Raw genomic sequence first — 23,528 nt, forward strand, 5'->3', positions numbered from 1 at the left:
AGTCAGCGGCAGGACGCCCGGGCCTCTGCACAGAGCTGGGCCCAGTCAGGGGGAGGTGATTTCTTCAGAGGAGGGCCCCTGGCTGCTCTGAGGGACAGGCCAAGGTCTAGGCCACAGAAAAGCCAGTCAGCTTTGGGCTGACGTTGGGCGGAGAGGCAGAGTCCCTGAAGGCCCTGGGCGTGTGCCCATAGGCTAGGCGGCCTCTGAGCTGGAGGAGGCGTGAGCCATTTTTTGAGTCTGGGAGCCAGCAGTAAGCCTGGGGACTTGTTTCAGCTTTCTAGACAGCTGTGGAAATTGTCGATTTGCTCCCAGAAGGCCTCACAGGGCACTGTAGAGGGCACGGCTTTAGACTCCTCATTTAAGCAGGCAAAGGGTCATTGGACAGGAGTCTGGGAAGAAAAAGGATTTAGATAGGAACCCAATCTTGTCTACTTCCCACCCCACCGTTGTCCATTTGGGGAAACTGAGGCCAAGTGAACCTGAAAGAGACATGTTCAAGGTCACACTGCGGTAGAGACAGAACGAGATCAGGGGCCTAACTCCTAGGTTAAGGCTTTCTCTGCAATCAAGCATTTGGGGCACTTGTTGAAATATGAGGAATCTACCTAGAAATACAATTTTTATTAAAAAACAAGCCTGAGTGCATCCGTTTTTTCAGCAATCACACGGAGCACGTGCTATGTGTGAAGACTGAGTTAAGCCCCTCACATTTGTAGAACACTGTTGATTCACAAAGGACTTTGACATGCACCAATATTATTTAGTGTTATAAGACCATGTTGCAAGTGAGGAAGTCAGGTTCAGAGAGGTAAAGTGACTTCTCCAAGCCACTCAGCTAAGTGACTGAGGTGCTTTGACAGGAATTGACCGGCTGCAAGCCCACAGTCTTCCCATCCCCTCTGCTGTCAACACAGAGCGCCAGGCATTGCTGCTGTCAGTACCTGTGCAGGACATCAGGTCCGCCGTTTTACAGATTACAAAAAATCAAAGGGGCTCAGTTGGTTGAGCGTCTGACTGCGGCTCAGGTCATGATCTCACAGTTCATGGGTTCGAGCCCCGCGTTGGGTTCTGTGCTGACAGCTCAGAGCCTGGAGCCTGCTTCAGATTCTGTGTCTCCTTCTCTCTCTGCCCCTCCCCCGCTCATGCTCTGTCTCTCAAAAGTAAATAAATGTTGGGGTGCCTGGGTGGCTCAGTCGGTTAAGTGTCTGACTTTGGCTCAGGTCATGATCTCGCGGTTCATGGGTTCGAGCCCTGCATTGGGCTCTGTGCTGGCAGCTCAGAGCCTGGAGCCTGTTTCAGATTCTGTGTCTCCCTCTTTCTCTGCTCCTCCCCTGCTCATGCTCTGTCTCTCTCTGTCTCAAAAATAAAAACTATTAAAAATTTTTTAAAAAATAAGTGTAAAAAAAAACCAAAAAAACAAAAACCCAAAAATCGTGATGTGTTTCCAAGCTGTTAAAGAGTTTCTGGGGTTTTTTTTTAAGTTTATTTTTTTATTTTGAGAGAGAGAGTGAGTGAGTGCATGAGCAGGGGAGGGGCAGAGAGAGAGGAAGGGGGTGGGGGGAGAGAGAGAGAGAGAGAGAGAGAGAGAGAATCCCAAGCAGGCTGTCATGGTCAGTGTGAAGCCTGATGCAGGGCTTGAAGTCACGAACCATGAGATCATGACCTGAGTGAAGTCAGACTAACCGATTGAGCCACCCAGGTGCCCCAAGAGTTTCTGGGCATTATTGGGCAGTGTGCTACATTAGCACTTGCCTTGTTGGGCCTCTGTGGCTTGTCCCAGGCCAGGACACACTGCGTCCTGCTAACCTGGCCTCCTGTTTGGGAGGGGCTGGAGACTGACCTTCCCTCAGGTTCCCTTCCCTGGCGACAGGGGCTTCACCTCACACGTTGACTCTTTTGAATGCAGCCAGGGCTGGTAGGAGGTACACAGAGACAGGTTTTGGTAGCCTACTAAATGATGAAGCTTGAATGTTCACTGAGGCCCACTTCTCTGCCACTTCCTACAAGAAGCCCTCCTGGATACCCCAGCTAGAATAAATTTTAACTTTCTCTCTGATTTTAAACTCGCTTTGCCCTTTTCTTGCACCCTAATTTCTAGTTCAGGGTCTAAGAGCCCCTTAGATGCAAGGAGTCCTTTGAGAACTGGGGTACGAGACCTTCCAGGGGTCCAAGCACAGAGATCTGAATTGAGTACGGCCACGGTCAGTGCTGAATTGAATAGATTTGCCAAAATCTCCGTAAGTTGATTAGACATCCATCATGATGTGTGAGCTGGACTTTGGGGGAGGGGTGGATACGATTCAGTGTTACTCCAACTGAGCTCTGTGGAATCTGGAGCCTCGCAGTTTAGGTCATGGAATGGGGGCTTCTGGCAAGGTCACGCGAGGAAAATCTTCAGGTTTCTGGACTGAGCAGCTTCCGACGGCCAAGGGAGTGGTAAGGAAAACACCCTTCCCAGTTGTCCATCCCAGCTACAGCCCCAAGGAATGCAGTCTGGTCTTGCTCTCTTCTAAGCTGTAACTACCAGTGGGCTTTGCTCTTGCCTTTCAAAAACACCAAAGCAAAATGAGAACAACAGCAAGAACCACACTTCTCTGAAGCCCTTCTGCAGGGAGCCAAACTCGGTGCCGTCGGTGTGTGTCAGAGAGGCCTGGCCAGGCCTGGGCGGGGGGGTGGGCGGGCAGCCCCTCAGGAGAGCACCCATCCAGGGCTCCTTTCCCCTACAGGGGCTGCACCCTGGCCCCTGCAGCAAGTGTAGCCCACTTCCCTTTTCTGTGTGTTTTGTTGCCTTCCTCTGTCTGTCTGTCTCGTGCTTCTACCAAAGATCAAGAACCAGAGGTTTACTGCTGTTCTAGGATGGTTCCATGACCTATTTAGGTCTGACGGCCATAGGGGCCGGCCTAAGGACAGAACAGTGCATTTATGCCGTGGGTGGGGCCCTGTGCTGGGACAGGGGAGGTCGCCAGGATCTGTCAATCACACACGGTGATCAGTCTTGGTTCACGCCCTCAAGGAGGAGCCGGACTCCCCAACAGAGGGATGGAGACAGGGTCACAAGTACCCTAAGTCGGGGCAGGAAGTGCTTTGGCCCATGGGGCTGAGGATTCAGGGGAAGGTGGGGGAATGCTCTCAGCTGGGATGATCAATCCAGAAAGGCTTCCTGGAGAAAGCAGTATTTGAGCCGGGTTTTGACAAGTTGGGAGATTAGACATGAGGAGGAAGAGGAAGATGGTATTTCAGCATGAGTGGATGGAGGCGGGCCCGAGCATTAGGGGACTGGCAGTTGGCCTTTGGGACAAGTGGGCAGTGGGAAGTGTGGCTCAGAAGCTCACTGGGACCAGACCCTACAGGGCCTTGAATGGCACCATGGGGCTTCTGGTCATTGCCTTGTAGGCTTTGTTGTCGCAGCTGTGCTGCCTGTGGGCACTCCCGGGTGAGGCACACCAGGGACTGGGAACTCCCTTGCCCTCCCTCCCCCAAGATCAGGCTTTGTCCTGCGCACTAGGCAGGCTACAAGAGCCATTTGTTCATTGCACGTTGTCTTGTCCATTGTTTGCTTGGATGAGGGCATTGAGATGGAATTTTGGAGTACTACCACAGCAGGAGAGCTGATTAAAATTGAACGAGAACTGCTCAAAACGTGCCATAGCATAGCCAAGGGTCTCAAACTGAAATGTCTACAGGGGCCCGGACAGGATACGGAAAGATGGGAAGTCAGCCTTGGGGGACAAGACACTAGTTTGTAAACTGCTTGTGGCTGATGACACACTTGCCCCTTTAAAACACGGGGCTGACCATCAATATACTTCGACTGGGCCCATGTGGCCAGAAGGCCCCAGCCCTTGCCTCTGACGGACGCCCAGCTGGAGTCTGGGGTGCACTGCGTAGCCCACGGTGGAGGTGCTGTAATGCGACAGTGGGGTTGTTTCCCTTGAGCTCCCTGAAGCGCCCTTGCGTTCAGGCTCTTGCAGTAGACAGCAGTTGCGGAGCTCACAGCACAGCAGACTCCTCTCTACAGGCCGCCGCGTTCAGGCTCAGAATGGTCCCTCAGCTGCCTCAAGGCCGGTCAGTGGCAGAGCCAGGGCTCGGTGCTGGTCTCCAGCCCAGTCTCACTGGGGCTCACCCAGCCCCGCCGTCCCACTGCAGAGCCCAGAGCTCTCTCAAGAAACAGAAGTGAGACACATTCTGCATTCGCTCCCTCACGCTTGCCCTCTCTCTTGGTTTTTCTCTTCTCTGTTTTTCTGAAGGCCTTTGTGGCTGGCTTGAACTGGTGGAAGAAGAGGTTTTTCCCAGGAATAGATCGATGCTCTGTGTACCAGGCTGTCTGGGCTGACAGGGCTGACCTTTACTGAGTTGGCTCGGGTTTTCCTTTCCCTGTTGGGAGCCCATGAAGGTCTTGCTCTGGAGAGAGGGAGGTTGAAAAGTCTTGGCCTTCAAGAGGGCCCCTCTGGGGGTGGGTGCATTGAGAGTAGGAAAAGGGAAAGTGTTGGTGCTGAAAACCCTTTGAGGTCAGTTATTTAAATCTCTGCTGTACACACTTTCTTCACAGGTGGGAAAACTGAGGTTTGGTGAGGAGAAGGGGCTTGATCAGAATCACTCAGGGAGGCTTTGAAAGAGCCCCAGACTTCAGTGTGCACACACATGCACACCCGTGTATACATGGGTGTATATATGTACATGTTTGCATTCACGTTTATATGTATGTATATAGGTTATGTGTATATGAAGAATGTTACATTAACACAGTAATACAATGCATATACAATTATATAATACATCTATCTATTTGAGAGTTTGTGCCTGTGTGGGGTGCTACAGTCACCACTCTCTGACTATAGACAGCAATGCACCGAGTACCCACTGACCCCCAAGCCAAGACACGTCATGCAGTTCTACAAAACCACAGGGAGGAGCTGGGGAAATCTCGTGGTCCTCTGCAAATCTTTCCTTCCTCCTCCTCCTCCTCCGCAAAGATTTTCTCTCAAAGCCCAGTTTCAATCCTTCAGAAATAGAACTTGGCCGTGAAGTCACTTTGAAAGACTTTCCGTATGTTAATTACAGCCAGCCAAGGTCTCGAGCAGAGGTGGGAGCCCACCATCTGCAGATGGGGTCGGCCCCCGGCGAGCTCGGCAAATCCCCATCATCTGGCAGGTGTCGTTTTGGGTTAATTAAGAGCTACACTGAGCCGGTTACCTGTCACTTCTGAGAATTTTAGGAAACTTCGACTTTCTTGCCATCTCTGAGCTTGTAGCAAAGGAGAAACAAAACATCTCTGATGCTGACAATGTTCCTGGCTCTGGAATCTCTGGGAAAACACATGTATGCTACTAGCTCCCCCACTGATTTTTACTGCTAGCTCTTCTGGATTTGGAAGACAGCATTGTTTGGGGAGAAACCCACCATTCATCCTAAATTTCTTAAGCCTCTGCTTCCTTTTTGAGTCTTTGAGGAAAAAACATGCATTCCTCACCTTCATTCTGCTTTGGAAGGACTTTTGATGTGTGTCAGGGATCTTTTTCTGCAGTTGGGGCTGCAGTCAGGGGGTTTGGGGTGGCAGCAGGGACAGCGGAGTGTGGTTTCTCTACCATCAGTGGTGAGGAGGCACCGGAGCCTCCCCACGTGAGGGTTTGCGAAGATCTGTAACTGTTTAGTCATTTGATCTCTACGAACTTCAGAAATAGAGATTTTCCTTCCCTCCATTTTACAGATGAGAAAACTGAAGCTCAAGAGGTAAATTCACATGTCCAGTCTGGCCTGGACCGTGGGTCTGTCTGACTCCAAAGGCCATTTTTTGTCATCGCCTCTAGGGTAGACAGCTCTGAGCAGGGGTGAAGGTGGAGCCTACCCGGTGGGTGTGGCCCTGGGTGGGAGCCGAAAGGGGCCAACCCTCTGTCCTTGGTCCTCTTGCCACCACTGAGGAGGGAGGAACCTGCCCCATGTGCCCCAGAGTCCCATCGTGTCCCATCTGCCTGTTCCCACCTCCTTGCTTTTGCCCAGACAGTTGCCCTCTCTGGCCCTCCGCACTGCTTTACCCCGAACAGAATGCCCACAGCAGCCAGCTGGTGTCTTCTGACACCTTGAGACCAAGTAAGCTTGACTCAGACCCTTTTTCCCTGCCTCGTGGAAAAGCCCTACGTCGTCCCCCAGACTTCTGCTGCATTTCCAGGGAAGGCTCACTATTGCACACGATGGCTCAGGCCTCCTGACATCACAGAGTTCTCGGGCTCTGTGATCTGTGTTGCTTTTGGACCACATCCTTCATCTCAACCCCACTGGCCCCCAAACCACAGCACTCAGCTACCTCCTTTGAGTTCCATGTAGGGAGAAATCACCAACCTAGTCGTAAAAGGCGTTGGGATATGTGGTGGGCTTAAATGTATTTGAGATGGTTGGGGGAGGAGAGGACTTCCAGCCCCCAAGATGGATGATTTGAAATGGGAATCTAAGGGCACCTGGGTGGCTCAGCCAGTTAAACGTCCGACTTCCGCTCAGGTCATGATCTCCCAGTTGGTGAGTTCAAGCCCTACGTCGGTCTCTTTTCAGAGCCTGGAGTCTGCTTCGGATTTTGTGTCTTCCTCTTTTCTGTCCCTCCCTTGTTTGCACTCTGTCTCGCTCTCAAAAATAAACTTCAAGAAATTTTAAAAAATAATAATAATGAAATGGGAATCTAGACCCCCACTTAAATGTTCCTCCCCCCTCTACCCTCTGCATACGCCTGATGGGATATGCACCCTCTTCATCTGCTCTTTCTCCCTCTCAATAGTAGAACCTCCCATGATGCGGGTCCTTTCTTAGACACAGCACTTGGGTCTCTAAACTCCACCCCGAAATCCAGTATGGGCTTTCTTTTGCATATCCAAGAACTCAGTGAAGGCTGTAAAATTCCTTTTAGGGCCTTCTCAGTTTTTAGCAGAGGCTCTTCCTCCTCCCTCTCTCCCCAGCTTCCTCAGTCTCCCAGGTATGGGTAGAGGGGAGTTCTGTTCTTCCAGTAACATTATCTTGTTTCCCTCTCACCAACCCTATGATGGAGGTGCTTTTCTTAGGCCCGTGTTCAAGATGAAGAGACTCTGCCCAGAGAGGTTCGATCACTTACTCAAGGCCACGCGGCGAGTAAGGGGAGGGCTGAGTGCAGAGCCCAGCCCTCCCACAGGAATGCCCATGCCCACCTGTGGGCCCGCCTTCCCTTGCCCCCTCCCTACTTTCTGCTCCCACAAACCATCAGTGCTGACTCCAAGTATGGTCTCACTCCAGTCCTGGTTTCGCGTTGGGACTGCTCCCTCCCAGGAGGTCCGGGATGGAGAAGATTATGCCATGTTTTGTTGGTGAGAGTTCCTAAAGGCTTCTGTGTGACCACCTGCAGACAGGCCAGAAGCTGTGTCTGAGGAGGGCCCAAGTGCCGTGTGCCTTCCAGATGGAGGTCCCACTGTCCACTGAGTGACAGCCACCCAGGCATGAGATGAGCGGGTCCCCAGTCCGCCTCATAGAAACTTTCCTATTAATACATAAAGAAAAGGCTTCCCCATTTAAGGGGTTGGTATTTTTGAGAGGTAACAAAAGCATGGATGAGTTAGTAGAAAGAGACAAGGGGCCCATGCTGTCCTTTGTGCTGGGCAGTCATAAGAGAAGGTTTTTATTTTTATTTTTAATTCATTTTTGTATTTGAGTGTAGCTGACACATGGTGTTACATTAGTTTCAGGTGTACAGTCTAGTGATTCAGCACGTTTATACATCACAGCTATGCTCACCACAAGTGTAGCTACCGTTTGAGAAGGTGTTGACTGTGTGATCGTGGTCTTGGGCCAGCAGGCTGTACTTCGGAGGGTCCTAGCGATGAGCTGGAAGTGGGGCCTTCTGTTTTCTGCCCCGAAGAGCATCATTTTGTGCCTATGGTTATTGTAGCCACGTTGCTGTTCCCACTTGCTTGGACTGTGGCTGCGGTCCCCTGGCTGGTCTCCCTGACCACAGGCTCCTCTTCTCCAGCTGCCCTCCAGTGCCGGCCCTCCCTAGTCTTCCCCGGGTCCCAGCTCTAATGGGAGAAGCACATCTCTCTTGCCCCACCCAGCGTGCTCTGCAGCTTACCTCTGCTGGGGCCCTGTGGGGGTCACCCTTTGGCCAGACCCAGCCCAGACCACTGCATGTTCCCCGGGGGGGCCCCCACCTCCCCTCTGCACATCAAGATCGTATCTATCCTGGCTCACATGCCACCCCTTGGATGCCAGAAGGTGCCCCCCGTGCTCTCCCTAGACCTTCTCGCAGCTGGACAAGATTCACTCTCCTAAGCTGCTGCTGTGAGGTGTGAAAGGCAAGAAGGTGAATGCTCCTGGGGTGTCAGGAGGGTGGATTGAAGAAGGAAAATGAAGCAGGAGGTTGGAGCCTCCAGATGCGGAGAAGCCAGCAGCAGGTGGGACTCATTGGGCCCTGAAGACAGGGCCTCCTTCCCTGCACCCTGGCTCCTGAGATGTGAGAATGAAACTCAGCTGACTGGGGTGCCTGGGTGGCTCAGTTCGTTAAGCGTCTGACTAGGCTCAGGTCATGATCTCGTGGTTCATGGGTTTGAGCCCCGCATTGGGCTTTGTGCTGACAGCTTAGAGCCTGGAACCTGCTTCCGATTGTGTGTCTCCCTCTCTTCTCTGTCCCTCCCCTGCTCATGCTCTGTCTCTCTCTGTCTCAAAAATAAACATTAAAAAAATTAAAAAAAAAAAAGAAAGAAAGAAAAGAAACTCAGCTGACAAGAAGGACCTTAAAGAAAAAAAAGAGAGGCAGAGGCCAAGATGGGAGAGCAGGGTCACACAGGCAGAGGGTCCTGGGCTGGAAGGCAGGATGCCAGCCTTAGAATCCTCCCACCTTCTGCGGCTCCATCTCCTCACATATAAAATGCAGACAAGTGCACCTACCTTGTGAGCTTCACAGGATCGTCAGGAGGGTTCAGTGAGATTCTGGGTGCCAGGGAGACACTGGTGGCCAGTGTCGGGTCATGGTCCTCATGGCCGACATCTGCTGAGCCTTTGCTGTGTGCCAGGCACTCTGTGTATCGCTCATTCAGTCTTTACAATGACCAAATGCAGGGGCGTCCATTAGTTGCTCCTACTTTACTGAGGGGGATATGGAGGCATGAAGAGGCTGAATGACCTGCCGAAGACCACAGAGTTAAGAAGAGGCAGACTCAGGATTTAAACCCAGGCAGCTTGGCTCTAGAACTCTTGCTCCCAGCCTCTGTGCCAAATGGACCTGAGGGTTCCATGGGAACGTGCAGACTTGAACCTAGGCAGTGGGCGGCTTCCCAGCCATCTTTGGGGCCAGGCTAGGCCAGGTTTATAGACAGGCAGCTCCCCTGGTGGTTGAGGACCTGGCCTCCCAACTTCTCATGGGGTGAGGGCTCCCTACACCAGCTTTCTGAGTGGCACTTCAGACAGCATCCCAGAGTGTCCAGCAGGTAGCTGGAGCACGCCTGCAGCCCAGCCTCATGCCCCAAGATGGTCAGCTCCCCTCACCCAGAATGTTCACTGTGCCAGGGCATCTCACAGAGCAGGGCTTGCCCAGGACGCCCACCGTGCCCCAACTCAGCATACCAGCAGGGGTCCCTGGGGGTTCACATCTTCCACTGAAGAGCAGGATGGTGTGGTGAGTGGAAACTGACAATGGATCAGATAAACTGATTTGAATCTGGCATGCGGCGAGTGCTCAGTACAGCCCTGGCTATCCATACTAATAACAGATGGGAGCCACCATCTGTGTCCGTAGTTGACCGAGGAGTATCTATTCATTCATTCAACAAGCGTTTTCAGGGGCACCTGGGTGGCTCAGTTGGTTAAGCGTCTGACTTCAGCCCAGGTCATGATCTCGCGGTTTGTGAGCTCAAGTCCTGCCTCGGGCGCTGTGCTTCATATTCTGTATCTCCCTCTCTCTCTGCCCCTCCCCTGCTTGCACTCTCTCTCTCTAAAAAATAAATAAACAGTAAAAAAGAAAACCAAATAGTTTCCAGTGCCTGCTAGATGGCAGGCCCTGTTCTAGACATTGGGATAGAGACATGAACTTGACAGACAAAACTCCTGCCCCCATGGAGCTTACCTCGTACTGGAGGAGGCAGAATTAACAAGATAAGCACAAACAAGATGTGTTGGATTGTGATCAGTTCTATGGAAAAAAAATAATAAAGCAGGAAAGAAGGATCAGGTGGAAGGAGTTTCCATTTCAAATTCAGTGGTCTGGAGATGAAATTGAAGCAGAGCCTAGAAGGAGGTGACGGAGAGAGCCGTGCAGACACACGGGCAAGACTGCTGTGTTACACGCAGAGGCCGGCGAGTTGGCGCTGATGCCTGTCTGCTGTGGCTGGGGCATCACGTGGGGACCCTGGGGGGAGGCAGCACACAGGTGTAGCGAGGAGCCACACCCACACCTGCAGGGCAGACACTTCCACATCACAGGAGACTCCTGTGTAGGTGCTGTAGGATGCTGTGGGAAACAGCGCACCTGAAGAGGGAGCTTCCCAGGGAAAGAGGTATCAGAGAGCCAATTGGGGACACGGTGGGAGTAGAGAAGGGTGCAGGGCAGATAACACAGACGCAGTTAATTCCAGCTGAATGGACCCACGACCTGCACTTCTGGGGGCTGGAGATCAAGGAGGCTTCCCGGAAGAGGTGGCCTTGGAGCTGAGCCTGGCAGACAGGCATGATGCTGCTCGATGGAGAAACAGAGACAGCCTTTGCTGGCATAGACCGGTGCCCTGGACCCAGGCGCTACGCTGTCAGGAAGTGCCTCTGATGGGGCAGCCTGCAGCCCTGAGGGGAGGGTGGCTGTCCCCCTTCTCCAGGCTGCTCGGGTCTCTCTGATCCCCCACCCTGCCCCCTAGGAGAAGGAAGAGGCACTGATGGATATGCGGAGGCTGGGTTGCTGCGGCCCAGCACTGTCACCATGCTCTCCCTCCCTACGCCGGAACCTGACACGCTGACCACTGAGGCATAAAAAACAGAGAATTGGAAGGCTCAGCCTGTCAGGCTGGGAGTGGCCCCCAGAGAGGCCTGAGGAGGAGCACGTGTGTGTGTGTGTGTGTGTGTGTGTGTGTGTGTGTCGCACGCGCTGCCGTGGTTGCCTGTAGAAATGGGGAGGGGGCTAGCTGGGCCCACGGGGTGGGAGTGGCTGGTCCCTCAGGCCGCCTTTATTGTTCTGTCTGACCTGGTGGAGCCCCGGGGACCCTACGTCTGGGCCGGGCTGCTGGGGAAGGAGCAGTGCTCCAGGTCCTGACTTCTGGTTGGTCCTTCTGGAGGCCCCTGCCCTTTGACCCCTTGGCGTCCTTGAGAAGACTCCCTGCATAGAGGCATGTTTGGGCCCAGGGCGATCGCATGAGGCTGTATAACTCCCGTCACTGCTGCCCGGGAGGGGTCCGTGTGCTCTGTAACCAGTGGCTTACAAAGCCAGTCAACAGCCAGCTACCTACAGATCCTGGGCCAGGCCTTGAGGTCTGTGCTATGTGTCAGGCCCAGACCAGGCCCTCTGGAGTCCCAGCCACAGGGAGGAGCTGGGCAGGGCCCTTCCTGCTACAGAGCCAGGGCGGCAAGGTCTGAGGGCAGGGATTTTGAGGTCCTTCCTATGACTGCTGGTGCTAAACAGACTCTCCTGGGGCTGAAGAAAGAGCACAGGGAAGGGCTGGAGGCAAGAATCACTGCCCTGTGAGCAGCCGCCTAGGAGTAAGCCGTCCTTACGGCCCACTGTGCCCTTTCCCCAGTGCCCGGGCCCAGCGTGTAGTTCCTGCTTGAGCACACACAGCAGCTAACAGCTGCCTCTTCCCCAATGCCTGGAAGGCCCCAACACATGCCTCCCACTGTGCTCCCAGCCATTGGGCTGTCCCTTCAACTCAGGAAAGTGCCATCTGCCTTCTCCTGGCTTCGGGTCTGAGCTTGTGTCTCACCCTTCCCGTGAGTCCGAGGCCCCAGGAGCAGCCGCGTCTAGATTTACCACACAGATGCCCAGACTACAGTTGAGGTCACCTTTGGCTTCTCCGTCTAGAGACACTCAGGAAACACATGGCAAGTGAAATCGAACCCACGCTGGGGTCCTGGAGTGCCTCAGTCAGGGCTGAGAACCAGGCAGCCTGGAGCTTTGAACTTGGGTCAAGGTCATTTTGTGAGAGACCCTAAGCAATAGCCCTTTACCTGTAAAATGGTCCAGTAACCCCAGGGAACACCTGGCTCATGGTAGTTTCATGGTACACATGTTAGAGGCCGGTATTCACGCCCGTCCTGAGAAAAATGTAGGAGGAAATATAGACGATACCGATGATAACTGCCCACGGAGCCAGGATGTGGTCCAGATGTGCCTTCATTGGTTACAAGAAATACCTGCTGTTTGTAAGAGGCAAATGCCACTGGCATTTTCTGAACCTGATTTGACATTTGGTTCCCGTTTCTCTCCCCACCCACCACATGCAGGGAGCGAGTTTTCCGGGAGCCCCTACAGCCACCCTCAGTATCCCTCGTACAACGACTCCTGGAGGTTCCCCAACCCGGGGCTGCTCGGTGAGTACTGGCAGAGGCCCTGTGGGGCCCCTGGGGCATCAGCTGCCCCATTAGGACCCTTCTTTGGGCCAAGGTCCTTGACAGCCTGAGTTCTGGTCCCCGAGTGGGGGCAGGCAGCAGTCTGCGAGCTGTGATGGGAGCTGCAGACAGTGAACACACTGCAGCCCACCACGCACCCTTATCCCTCCACCAGGTGTGTTGGTGGATAAGGGAAAGTGGCTAAGATGGGAAACAGAGGAAAAAGGGCATTGAAAGAATGAGAGGAATGTAGAAAACCTGCCTGACTGCCCAGAAGTAATATCTTTCTTAAGAATCATTGAATATTCCAGTGAGAAATTTCTAAGTAAGAGGCAGCAAGGAGGCCAACTTGGATTGATTGGTGGTGGCTACCGTCTTGATAAGGACTCTGAGGCTTAGTGATTGATTAGTGATGTCTGCCACGGACATCAGCATAGCCAGCTCCATTTGGAAACTGATCACCCTGTGGCTGAAGGCCTTCCAAGTCATGCCATTCTGAGCTCAGCTGGCACCCAGATCATCCATTGCTGGGGCCAGCCTGATCTGTATACATCATCAAGGATATTTGGGCCACTCCAAAGACCAAGCAGGGCTAACTCAGCCCTCAAAAAAAGCCAAGGGGAGCCTTTTGTTTTGTTGAAATGAACTTACATGAAACCAGCTGGTGAGTGATAATGAGAGCTCAAGTTTCTGGAGCATTAAGCCAGAGCCCAGGGCTGACAGAGGTCACTCACCACGTGGGGGCAGAGCTAGCCAATGAGCCTGCAGGTGACAACACACATCCTGCCCCAAAGAGCCTCAGAGGCCATCCAGGTTGTCTGTCCAGCTTACCAAGGCCTGCTTAAGTCAGAACCTATTATTATTATTTTAGGATTTGGGAACAGACTTCATCATAAAAGCAAGAACTTGGTACCTTCAGGCTCAAACTGCCAGGACATGGGTCTGTGACGGAAGGACGCCATGAAGTCACAAACGTGATTAGGCAATTAGGACAGACATGTGCCATAGACATATAGACCACCCTTCTATGCGCTGAGGCCTCAGACTGCCCACAGCACTTTGGTGCATCATGCAAAACTTGTGGGTACAGTAAAAAAGCGTGCCAGTTAGTACCCAGGTCCCCATGTCTGGAGATTTCATTTATAGAAGACTAGGGTCTTTTTTATGGCCTCCCAGAGGGGCTGATCTGGGGACCAATGTCTGAGACTTCTTTTTTGGTTTGCGTAAAAATTAATTCTAAGTATTGAACCATGTCTCCACTTACCAGATGCTTTTCCTTAAACAACCACCCTGAGAGGCCCCGGTCTCAGCCTCAGACCCAGCTCTCAGTCTTACGAGGCAGGGCTGACCATGGTCTCCCTGAACCAGAATTTTAGCAGCAGTAGGGCCAGAGGGATGGGTCTGGGGTCCAAGAGGATGGCAAGGGAAGGGTGGGACTAGACTGCCTCTGAGGCCTTAGCTGCTCAAGCTTGCATGAAATCCAGTTCACGTCCCCAGTTATTAGGCGTGGGCTGTGTCTCTGGTATGGAAAGGAAGCGGACTCTGTCCCAGGGAGCTCCCAGGCTGGTGGTGAGGGAGCCTCAGGCAAGTGTGTCTGTGCAGGAAGTGCTTAGTGCCTTCAGAGGGACCGGAACCAGTATGGAGAGAAGGAAGAAGGAACAAAACTCGGTCCATCTAAACGAGTACCTGCTGATTGTGTGGCCACTGGGCAAAAATGCTTTCATGTGGGTTACCTTATTTTATCATTTCAACAGTCCAAGGGAGCACATACTAGTCTCTCATCACATACAGATGAAGACAGTGAGACTCAGAAAGGTTAATTAACTTACCTGAGGTCACACAGCATGCAGGTGGCAGAATGAGGTCTCGGACTCAGGCTACCCTGACCCCAGGGCCTATTTTCACACCCAGTGTATGATGTGGTACTCTCATTCTCCCTGACCAATCTGAACAGTACTTCAGCCTCATCCCTCCATAGGAAGCTTTGAGGGTCCTAAATACAGACTCTGTATGTGATGCAAATAGCTGTGGTCAATTTTTGAAAGCCAGGTTATTCTGTATGTACCTGTCAGACTTTCCGTTGCAAACAAGAGTCCACTCTGGCTGGTTTAGGCAGAAAACCAATTTTTTGAGGGATATTGTGGGCTTCCAGGATCTCCAGGAGGAGACAAGGGTGTGGGACACACGGCCAGGAACAGCACCCAGCCACACAGCAACGGGCCGCTCTAGCCTCCTGCTGCCACCAGTTGGCTCTGTGCTTTATGCTGCTGCACTAGCCAGGCTGCCGGACCATGCTAGCAGGCCAAGCCACTCAGCCTCCTCGCCTCCTCGCGCTGCTCCCTTCCCAATCGAAGCCATTTGCAAGGGAGTCTAAGTGGCAGAGTCTAGGTGACATACCTGTGTCCTCGCAACAGGCGGAGCTGGGGGAACGAGTTCTGACTTCTAGCTCAAAGAGGCGGGCCTCACACCACAGGAAACCCTGCAAATACAGGAAAAGTGTGAACAATGTTGGGCAGTTACAGGTTTGAGAGGTGGCCCCTGCACCGTCCAAGCCTATAACCTGGGGAATCACAGCCAATCTGGGCCTCAGCTGCCTCAGGTGTAAAATGAGGGTAATTGCCAGTGGCAGCTTCCTTCAAGCAAGGAGCCGAGGTGATGTTCTCTTGAGGCCCACAGCCCTGAATGAGCAGTGACCCCACTTTCCCAAAGATGGGTGAGCTTCGAGGCTCCTTCTACCATAGTCTCGCAAATGAGTTCCAGGCTCACTCACATCAACCGATTGCCCTTTACCCAGAGTGTCTTCAGGGCTCTAGCTGAAAGAATCCCACTGGACCAGAGAGGTAGACTGACTTGGGAGGGCACCAACGGTGTGGAAATCTCTGAGGCTCCGTGGTGCTCCCGCTAGATCAGTGGGAGCTGTGGAGACGGGTGAGACCCTCCACACACACACGCACATGTGCTCACACCCATGCCCACACTGCCCACACCTCGCCAGCCTGCTTGACACCCCCTTCATAGAAATGCCACCAAACTGAGAAGGGGCAAGGCCACCTAACGAAGACTTCGCGGGAGAACTTCCCTCCCCACTGAGCCCCCTCTGCAGGGACTGCCTGTAGGCCACCCACACGAGGCCCAGGCAGGGCCGCAGATCCGGCCGGGAGGGCACAGAGGCAGACCGAGGGGAAGAGCAGTGGCCAGTTAGGATCAGAATGGGGCGTGCCTGTGGCCCTCTGAGGGGATGAGGGAGTGAGCGGGAGCCTGGAATGATTGTGTCGAGAAGTACATTGACGATAATGAGAATTAGGAAAAATGACAGAAGGAAAGGACACATTTCTTCTGGATGGAGGTCTAATGGGCACCAGAGAGAGTGCTTTGTAAGGTGAGGTTTTCATTTCTCATGGTATATGCAACCAGTTTTGATTTTGCCTGATGGGCTAGCCAAGAGAGTAGGCTTCAGGAAGGGGGTGAGTCAGAGCCGGGAGTGAGAGGTGGCCAGTGGGGAGCTTGGAGGACTGAGCCAGGGTCCTCCAAGCAGCCTTACTTCCATTTCCTGTCCCTCGAGGCCCATGTGTGAGGACAGCTCCTGTGCCACACCCAGGTGTGCGGGGATGCCCCCACCATAGGCATGCGCACACATACATGCACACGCGCGCGCACACACACACACACTCCTCTCGCTTGGGCCTCAGGCAGGAGGCAGGGCTGGCACTGCAGATGCTCTGTGGGTGACTGTCCTAATGCTGTCCCCATCGCAGAAGAGAGAGCAGAGGAGGCCGGCTGACAGGTGTCTCTGAGTCAGGGCTCCAACTGGAAGGTCACAGAGAAGGCATCAGGAAACCCCCCTCTGGGAATACATAGGCACGGGATCGGTGTCCTTGCCCCTGGAACAACACGGCAAGGCACAGCCTGCTCCTCCTGTGTTGTCATTGCTGCCTAAGCCATATTGCCTCCCAGGGGGGCACAGGAAGGAAGCAGCATATCTGCTAATTGGGACTGGGTTTGGAGGGCCCGTAGCACATGCCAAAGTGCCTCCCTACCCCGTCTTGCCCTCTTGATTACATACTACCTGTGTGATCTTAGGGAAGCTACTTACTTTCTCTGTGCCTCCGTTTCCTCATTTGCTACATGGGGACAATACTAGCTCCTACCTGATGGAATGGTTTTGGAGATTGAAAGAGTTAATGGAAAGGGCCTAGAAACATCCTTATCTCATGGTACCCTCGTATAGCCCCATTGTGACCCCCTTCTACAGATGAGAAAACTGAGACTCAAGGGAGTAAAGCCAGTTGTTCAAGGTCACTCAGCCAAGAGTGATAGAGCCTGACTGGCCACCTCCAGGCGTGATGCTCAGTTATGGTATCTGAGAGAATTGCCAGGATTGGTTTGGATTTGGCTGAGATTTCAGAATTAATATGGATCTGCTCCCCGAGGGAACTAAGAAGCTCCTTATTCCCACCCCCAGAGATGCATTGATCTCTGATGGCTACCAGGGCCCCACTTGGATAGACACAGCCCTCCAGCACTGTACAGGCCATGAACTGCACTGTGGTGGAAAGTGTCCTGAATCCAGGCCAGGCCATGACACTGAGAGGCCCTGTGGTGTTGGGCACATGGTTTTGTTGAGCCTAGTTTCCTCACCTGTAGAAGGAGGCAGCAGCCTAGCATCTCGAACCTTTGTGGCTCTGAGAGTCTGCTGGTCTCCGTGAGCTCCTCAGACCCTTTCATCCCTGGGGAGGAGTTAGGGCACAGAATAGGCCTCCTGGAGGCCTCATCCAAAGCATGTGGGAGGAATCCAGCTTGGCCCCCACACTGGCCCTGTCTGGAGGTCACAGGCATGCGCATCTGGCCCTTCTCCCGTGTACTCACATACCTCAGTCTCCCCATGTCCATATCTTCCTGCCCTCCAGACCCAGTCCAACCCACATCCTCCAGGAAGCCTGACCCTGCCAGAATAATCCTGCGTTTCCCAGAGCTCTTCTCTCAGAGCTCTAATTCCCCTCCCAACTCTGAACATTGGTCTGGGTGTGACATTTGTGCATTATTGCCCCTTGCTGCAATAGAGCCAGAAAACAAATGAACGACTGGGCAGGGGTCGTCACTATTATTTGTTTACTCAGTGCTGTTGTTCACTGACTCGACAGACCTGGCTGTGAGCACACACCACATGCCAGGCTACATGCTGGGGACTAAAGAAAGACACCAAGAGGAGCAGAGCCCAGCCCCTGCCTTTGTGGGGCTCTCCGTCCATGGGCAGAGGAAGAAGCAGTTGAAGAGGTGATCGGAGCACAGGGTCCGGGCTGCAGAGGAGTGTGAGCTCAGGGCAAGGGGCTTCAGGAAGCAGAGCATGGGGAAAAGGCACAGAGGCATGAGAGTATGATAAAATGGGCTAGCTCACCTGCCCAGTAGGTTGAAGTGAGACAACACATGTGAAGGACACCGCAGTGTGGGGCCAAAGAAGCGCTCAGCCGTGGTAGTTACTAGTAGCATTAGGGTCTGTGTGAGACGTCTACAGAGTCTGAGTTCATTGGAGGTGATGTGTGAGCAGTGTGGAGTGGGAAGCAGTAGTTGTGGGAGGTAAATCCAGAGAGGTCAGCAGAGCGAGGTCACAACGTAGCCACAGGGCAGACTAAGAAGTGATGACTTTTCAGCGTCTAGGTCAGAAGTTGGCAAACTCGTCCATTCAGGGGCTGGATGGTAAGTAGTGTAGGCTTTGCAGGCTGTGTGGTCTCAGTTGCGATATCCAGCTTTTCTGTGATAGCATGAAAACATCCACAGACAACACAGAAACAGAGGGGCAAGGCTGAACTCCCATAAACATTGTTTACTCCAATAAACAATGGGCAGGGAGGATTTGACCTGAGGGCCCCAGTCTGCCCACTCCAGCTCTAAGCGGTAAGGAGGTCTTGAAATTTTGTGAGCAGGAAGCAACCCTGGTTAGGTTTGCAATTTGGAGAACAGACTGGGACAGAGATCTTGGTGGCCTGGACTGGCTGGGAGGGAGGAAAGAGTGGATGTGGGGGACACTAGTGGAAAGGGGACCCCAGGAATGGGGTTGTGGGCACAAGGTCACCCTCGAACTCTGTGCTCTCTTCTATCTTTCACAGGCTCCCCATACTATTACAGCGCTGCTGCCCGAGGGGCTGCCCCGCCTGCGGCTGCCACTGCCTATGACCGTCACTGACCCTCGGAGCCAGGCAGGCGCCAAGCACTTATAACACATATCACTGAGGGCGATAGCCTCTCAGCCCCTCTGAAGACGGCCAGAGGGGCCCAACGAGACCATCCCCCAGCAACCCCCACTCACCTGAAACTCCCTCCCAACCTTTTCCTGCCAGGGACCCTGGGGTTCGATGGTAAGGCTGTTGGACTTGTAGACATGTGTCCGTTTCTAAGAGTCAATCAGTGAGCTTCTCCCAACGGCAACTGGGTCTCTGCAAACCAACGGACTAGTCTTCAGACAACTGTAGCCTCAACCTAGCCTGCCAGTCCCCAGCTGTCTGACCATCCACCTGTCTTCCTGCCCCAGGCCTGGGAAGGAGAGCTTGCTTTTGTCGCTTCCACAGCACCCATGTAAATACCTTCTTGCTTTTTTGTGGGCCTGAGGGTCCAGCCGAGTAGACAGCCCACCCATTACGCATCCAGTACTCCCGATGTGTCACAGGAAATCTCAGACCTGTGTGCCGAGCATCCCCTCTGTCCTGGCTGCACCCCACAGGTGGGCTTGGAGTTGCCCTTGAGACTAAGGATGTCCACCTCAGGGCCCAGCCTCCTGCTCATTGCTACTTCTTTAATGTCTGGACTCGGAGTCTCATTGGGCTAGTTACGCTTCAAGCTTCCCCCCTGAGATCCCTCCTCAGGAGAAACACACTCCGGAGAGATGCCCTGGTTTCCTGACTCCATTTCCTTGGGCCCAATGCAGAGTGAGCAGCTCTTTTCCATATCAAAGGACTCAAAGAGAACTGTGTGGGAGAGTCTTCAGCTACTACGCTAAAGTAAGATGCTATCCAAGGTGCTGACTGCATTGTGGACTTTGAATGCTAGGGCTGGACAGGACCCAGGAGGCCATAGTCCAAGGCGGGAACCCCAAGCCCCTGGAACCACTGAACTGAACTGGGTTGTGTTTTCTGAAGAATGCCCAGGCGCATATCACACTGGACACGCACCGTGGACATTTCTCCCACCCTGCAGGATGCCAGAGTGGATTCTGGGCAAGCCTGTCCCTGCCATGTAGACAATGATGAACAAAAAGGATTTTCCTGCACTGAGGGCCACAAACACCTACAGCAGTCAGCCAGAATTTCCTGATCAGCCCCTCCCCATCCTCGTGGAGCCTAGTACGCAGCTGGGAATAGAGGTTGTGGGGTGGGAGCAGATGCCTAACCTTGCACAGTGGGTATGTACCTGTTGATGCAAGGGGTTGTGATGGTCAGAGCCATGGCCAATGGCCCCAGGGGCCTGGGGGTGGGGAGGCTTGGAGAACTCACCATAGGCTGGTGAGATCAGAAAAACTCACCTGGGAGGATGCAAGAGACAGAGGAAGGCCTTCTGGGAAGATAAGGACAGGCTGTGAGGAACTGGTGTGTGAACTGGGAGTGGTTTTGAGATAGGGATACCAGGGGCCACCATCTCTTTGCCCAGGGCTTCAATTCCTTGAATAGTCTCTTTTGCCAACTCAGAACAGCAAGATGGAGGCACTATCCAAATCTGGGCTGAATTACAATGAGAACAATGGATGTTGCCATCTCATGTGACAGTGTCCCCAGTGTTTGCATGTCACCAAGCTGGCAAAGAGCTGGGGCAGAGAGAGCCTGCACTTGACATTACTGGGCCTGAGAGGTCTTGTCCTGGTCAAACCTCTTCCTTGCTATGGGATTTCAGACAATATGTTCACCTCTCTGAGCCTCAGCTGCCTTGGTAAGCAGGGTCACCTGCAGGGTCATCCTACAGCTCTCCCTGCCTTCCTCTTTCCCAGGATGCTGGGGCTGTAACAGTCATCCGGGGCAGGTATTCTACTTCTGAGCAAGCATATGGGGTGGGCACCTGAGTCCTGCTAATGTTTGGACCAAATGGGAAACGGGAACACCCAGAGGCGTGGGAGTCAGCCTTGGAGAAGACCTAGTCCAGCTCCCCTCAGGGGAAACTGAGGCCCAGTTTGGGGAAGCCCAGGGCCATGCAGGAAGATAGAACAGACCTCCTCTGGCCACTACCAAGTGTTTTTCCCCCAACATCCTACGAGGTGGTAGGACAGAAGAGGAAACTGAGGCTCAACAAGGTGGAGTCCCCAAGCAGTGATTGGCAGATGTGAAGCTGGCATTCAGCCCCCTGACCCCTGGAACAAGGCGACCCTCCCATCCCTGGGGAGGGCAGTTGAGTAAGGGCAGTGGGAGGTTGTTCTGGGTCCACTGCCACAGATGGAGGGTCCTGGAGTGCCCGCACTGCTGAGGGAGCCCAGTCACCCAGGGAAGAAGTGAGGACAGTGAGCTCACTGCAGGCACACCCACCACTTTGCAACCTGCTGGGCAAAGAAGGGAGGCAGCTGGGGGCAGAGCCCACCTCTGAAAACAGGATAAACCGGCTCCAGCCTCCACCTGCCAAGCAAGGTAGGAGAAGGTATGTTAGCTGGCCTCTCCTTTCCTCCTTCCCTCCCTCCCTCCCTTCTGCAGGAAGTGATGGGGTCAGGCCTTTTGATCCTCATCCCTCCTTGTGCTCTCAGGCTGTTGGGAGGTCAGTCTTCCCTGAACCAACTGCCTGAAGTGCACACTGTCCTTCCTCAGCAAAGCCCGCCTGGCCCCATCCTGTTCCTTCTCCCTGCCCTGTGATGAACTCCCTCCATGCCTTTCCTCTCTGAGGCTCTGCTGGTCTTCAGATTGCATTTGTATTTATTAGACAAGCACTTGATTCCTGGAGCTACCAGGCAGAAGCACAAGAGCATATGGATGCACATGCGTGTTCTCACACACGTACCTGCTCTCTCCGGCTCGGGGTTCCCATGCTGGCTGAGCTGCCTGGAGCTTGGAGAGAAAGGTTCCAAAGGACACAAGCCGTTGAGTAAATGCCAGAGAATTCTGAGTGGAAAACACAAGGCCAGGGCTTTCACCAGCATTATGGCTGGAGGCCTAGGGACATTCAGCCCTATGTTCCAGCTCTGACTTTTGGAAAAGGACCTTGTGAATTTTAGGGAAAAGTTTCATACCATTAGTCTAGCTCCAGCCTTGAAAACTTTGATGACCTATCAAATCCAACATCCCTTTCCCAAGGCGCCTTAGTTAGGGTTAGCCCTTTCGTAACTGACATTGAATGGTGCTTTGCAATCCTTGACCGTTCTCTGGGGTAAAGATCACAATGCCCATTTTACAAATGGGAAAACAGATTTGGGGCTTGCGTGGCAAGACAGAGGTGAAGTGAATTCTCAGAGCTCCGGGCCCCACTCGGTCTCCACAGAATTGTGCTCCTGTCATGGGAGCCTACGGCTTAGACACACCCTTCAATCCCTTAGAACCCCCTAGACCCACAATGAGGAAAGAAAGAGCAGGGACCCAGAGGCTGGCCTGACCGAAGGGCCTGCAGGTTGGTAGCTTGGCTGGTCTAACTTAGTTCCCATTAACACCAAGACCTGCAAAGTCTTTGCCCAGATTCATTCACATCATTGCTTCTGAGGTTTCATCCAGACTTCTTCCCTGCTGTGTCCCAAGACTCCGAGGGGATCAGATCTTGTCCAAGACTGTACCATCAGCTGTGGCAGGGCCTGGACGTGAGCCCAGATCTGACCCCCAGGGTCTAAGTTTCCAGTGCCATGAGATGTCTGTCATGAGATGTCCCTCACTCTTTTCTTTATCCTTCCCACTGTGCTTCAGACTGTGGCCCTGGCTGTGACAGTATGCAGGAGTCCCCATTAGGGTACTCACAGGCCTGGGAAACACAGACCACAATCTCATGGGCCCCAAGCTGCTACTTTCCGGGTCTGGCAGGTGGAGTAATCTTGCCCCTCAGGCAGGCACGAGGCAGCATGGGTGCTGGACTTGAGACAGCCAGGTTGCTTGCGCCATCCAATGGCATTCAAATGTGGAAGCCTTTACAATGCTCTTCCGGCCAAAAAAATATGGGTCAAATTTGACCCACTGGCAACTAGATTTGACCCCCCATTTTTTAAATGTTTCTTTATTAGAGAGAGAGAGCAATTTGGGAAGGGGCAGAGAGAGAGGTAGAGAAAGAGAATCCCAAGCAGGCAGTGTCAGCACAGATGCCAATGCAGGGCTCAAACTCATGAACCACGAGATCATGACCTGAGCCGAAACCAAGAGTCAGATGCTTAACTGACTGAATCACCCAGGTGCCCCTGTGACCCCCAATTTTTGTCCAGTGCCCTCTTTCTTCTTCACCTCCTGTTTTAAAATGTATTTATTTTGAGAGAGAATGAGCAGGGGAGGGGCAGAGAGAGAAGGGGACAGAGGATCTGAAGTGGACTCTGTGCTGACGGCAGAGAGCCCGATGCGACCTGAGCCAAAGTTGGACACTTAACCGACTGAGCCCCCAGGCACCCCTCTTCCTCACCTCCTTGCTCTTCATTGAAGATCTGGGGGGAAATGGGAGCCCAGAGAGATGGAGCATGAGGTTCACATTGTTTGTCCTGTCACTGTCAGGAACAGGCATCCCCAGCCCTTTCCCCTCCCTCCCTACCCGGGGTTCTTGCAGGCCATTTGGGCTTTGAAGGTGGGTGCGGGAGAACAGTTGGAGGTGGTGAGGGTGGAGGGACTGGCTTTGGGAGGAGGTCAGTGCTGCTGGGGCCCTTCCTCTGTGCAGGGAAGAGCCCCAGTGGTGGCCACAGGGCACTGATGGGAGAAATCCCTTTATGAGAAGTCACATCCCAGAGCAATTGCCCTGCCTTTTGCAGCCTCTGGCACCAGCTACCCTCCCCCCCACCCCCTCTGGATGACATTTCAGCTAGAATTTAGCTCCGAGCTATGGGGAGCAAATCTTAAAAACAAACCAAGCACTCC

The 23,528-nt window shown here is 53.4% G+C and overlaps 1 protein-coding gene across 1 annotated transcript in view; it reads left to right on the forward strand.

Moving 5' to 3' along the window:
* Window positions 1–18,717, forward strand: part of PAX5 (paired box 5) — a 186,165-nt gene extending 167,448 nt beyond the window's left edge. The window contains exons 9-10 of the mRNA XM_077756170.1: window positions 12,427–12,513; window positions 18,636–18,717. Of these exons, the coding sequence (XP_077612296.1) occupies window positions 12,427–12,513; window positions 18,636–18,712 (164 nt within the window). The 3' untranslated portion in view covers window positions 18,713–18,717. The remainder of the gene's footprint in view (window positions 1–12,426; window positions 12,514–18,635) is intronic.
* The last annotated feature ends 4,811 nt before the right edge of the window (window positions 18,718–23,528 follow it).

The sequence above is a fragment of the Crocuta crocuta genome, unplaced genomic scaffold (assembly GCF_008692635.1).
Source record: "Crocuta crocuta isolate KB4526 unplaced genomic scaffold, BGI_CrCroc_1.0 scaffold431, whole genome shotgun sequence".
NCBI lineage: Eukaryota > Metazoa > Chordata > Mammalia > Carnivora > Hyaenidae > Crocuta > Crocuta crocuta.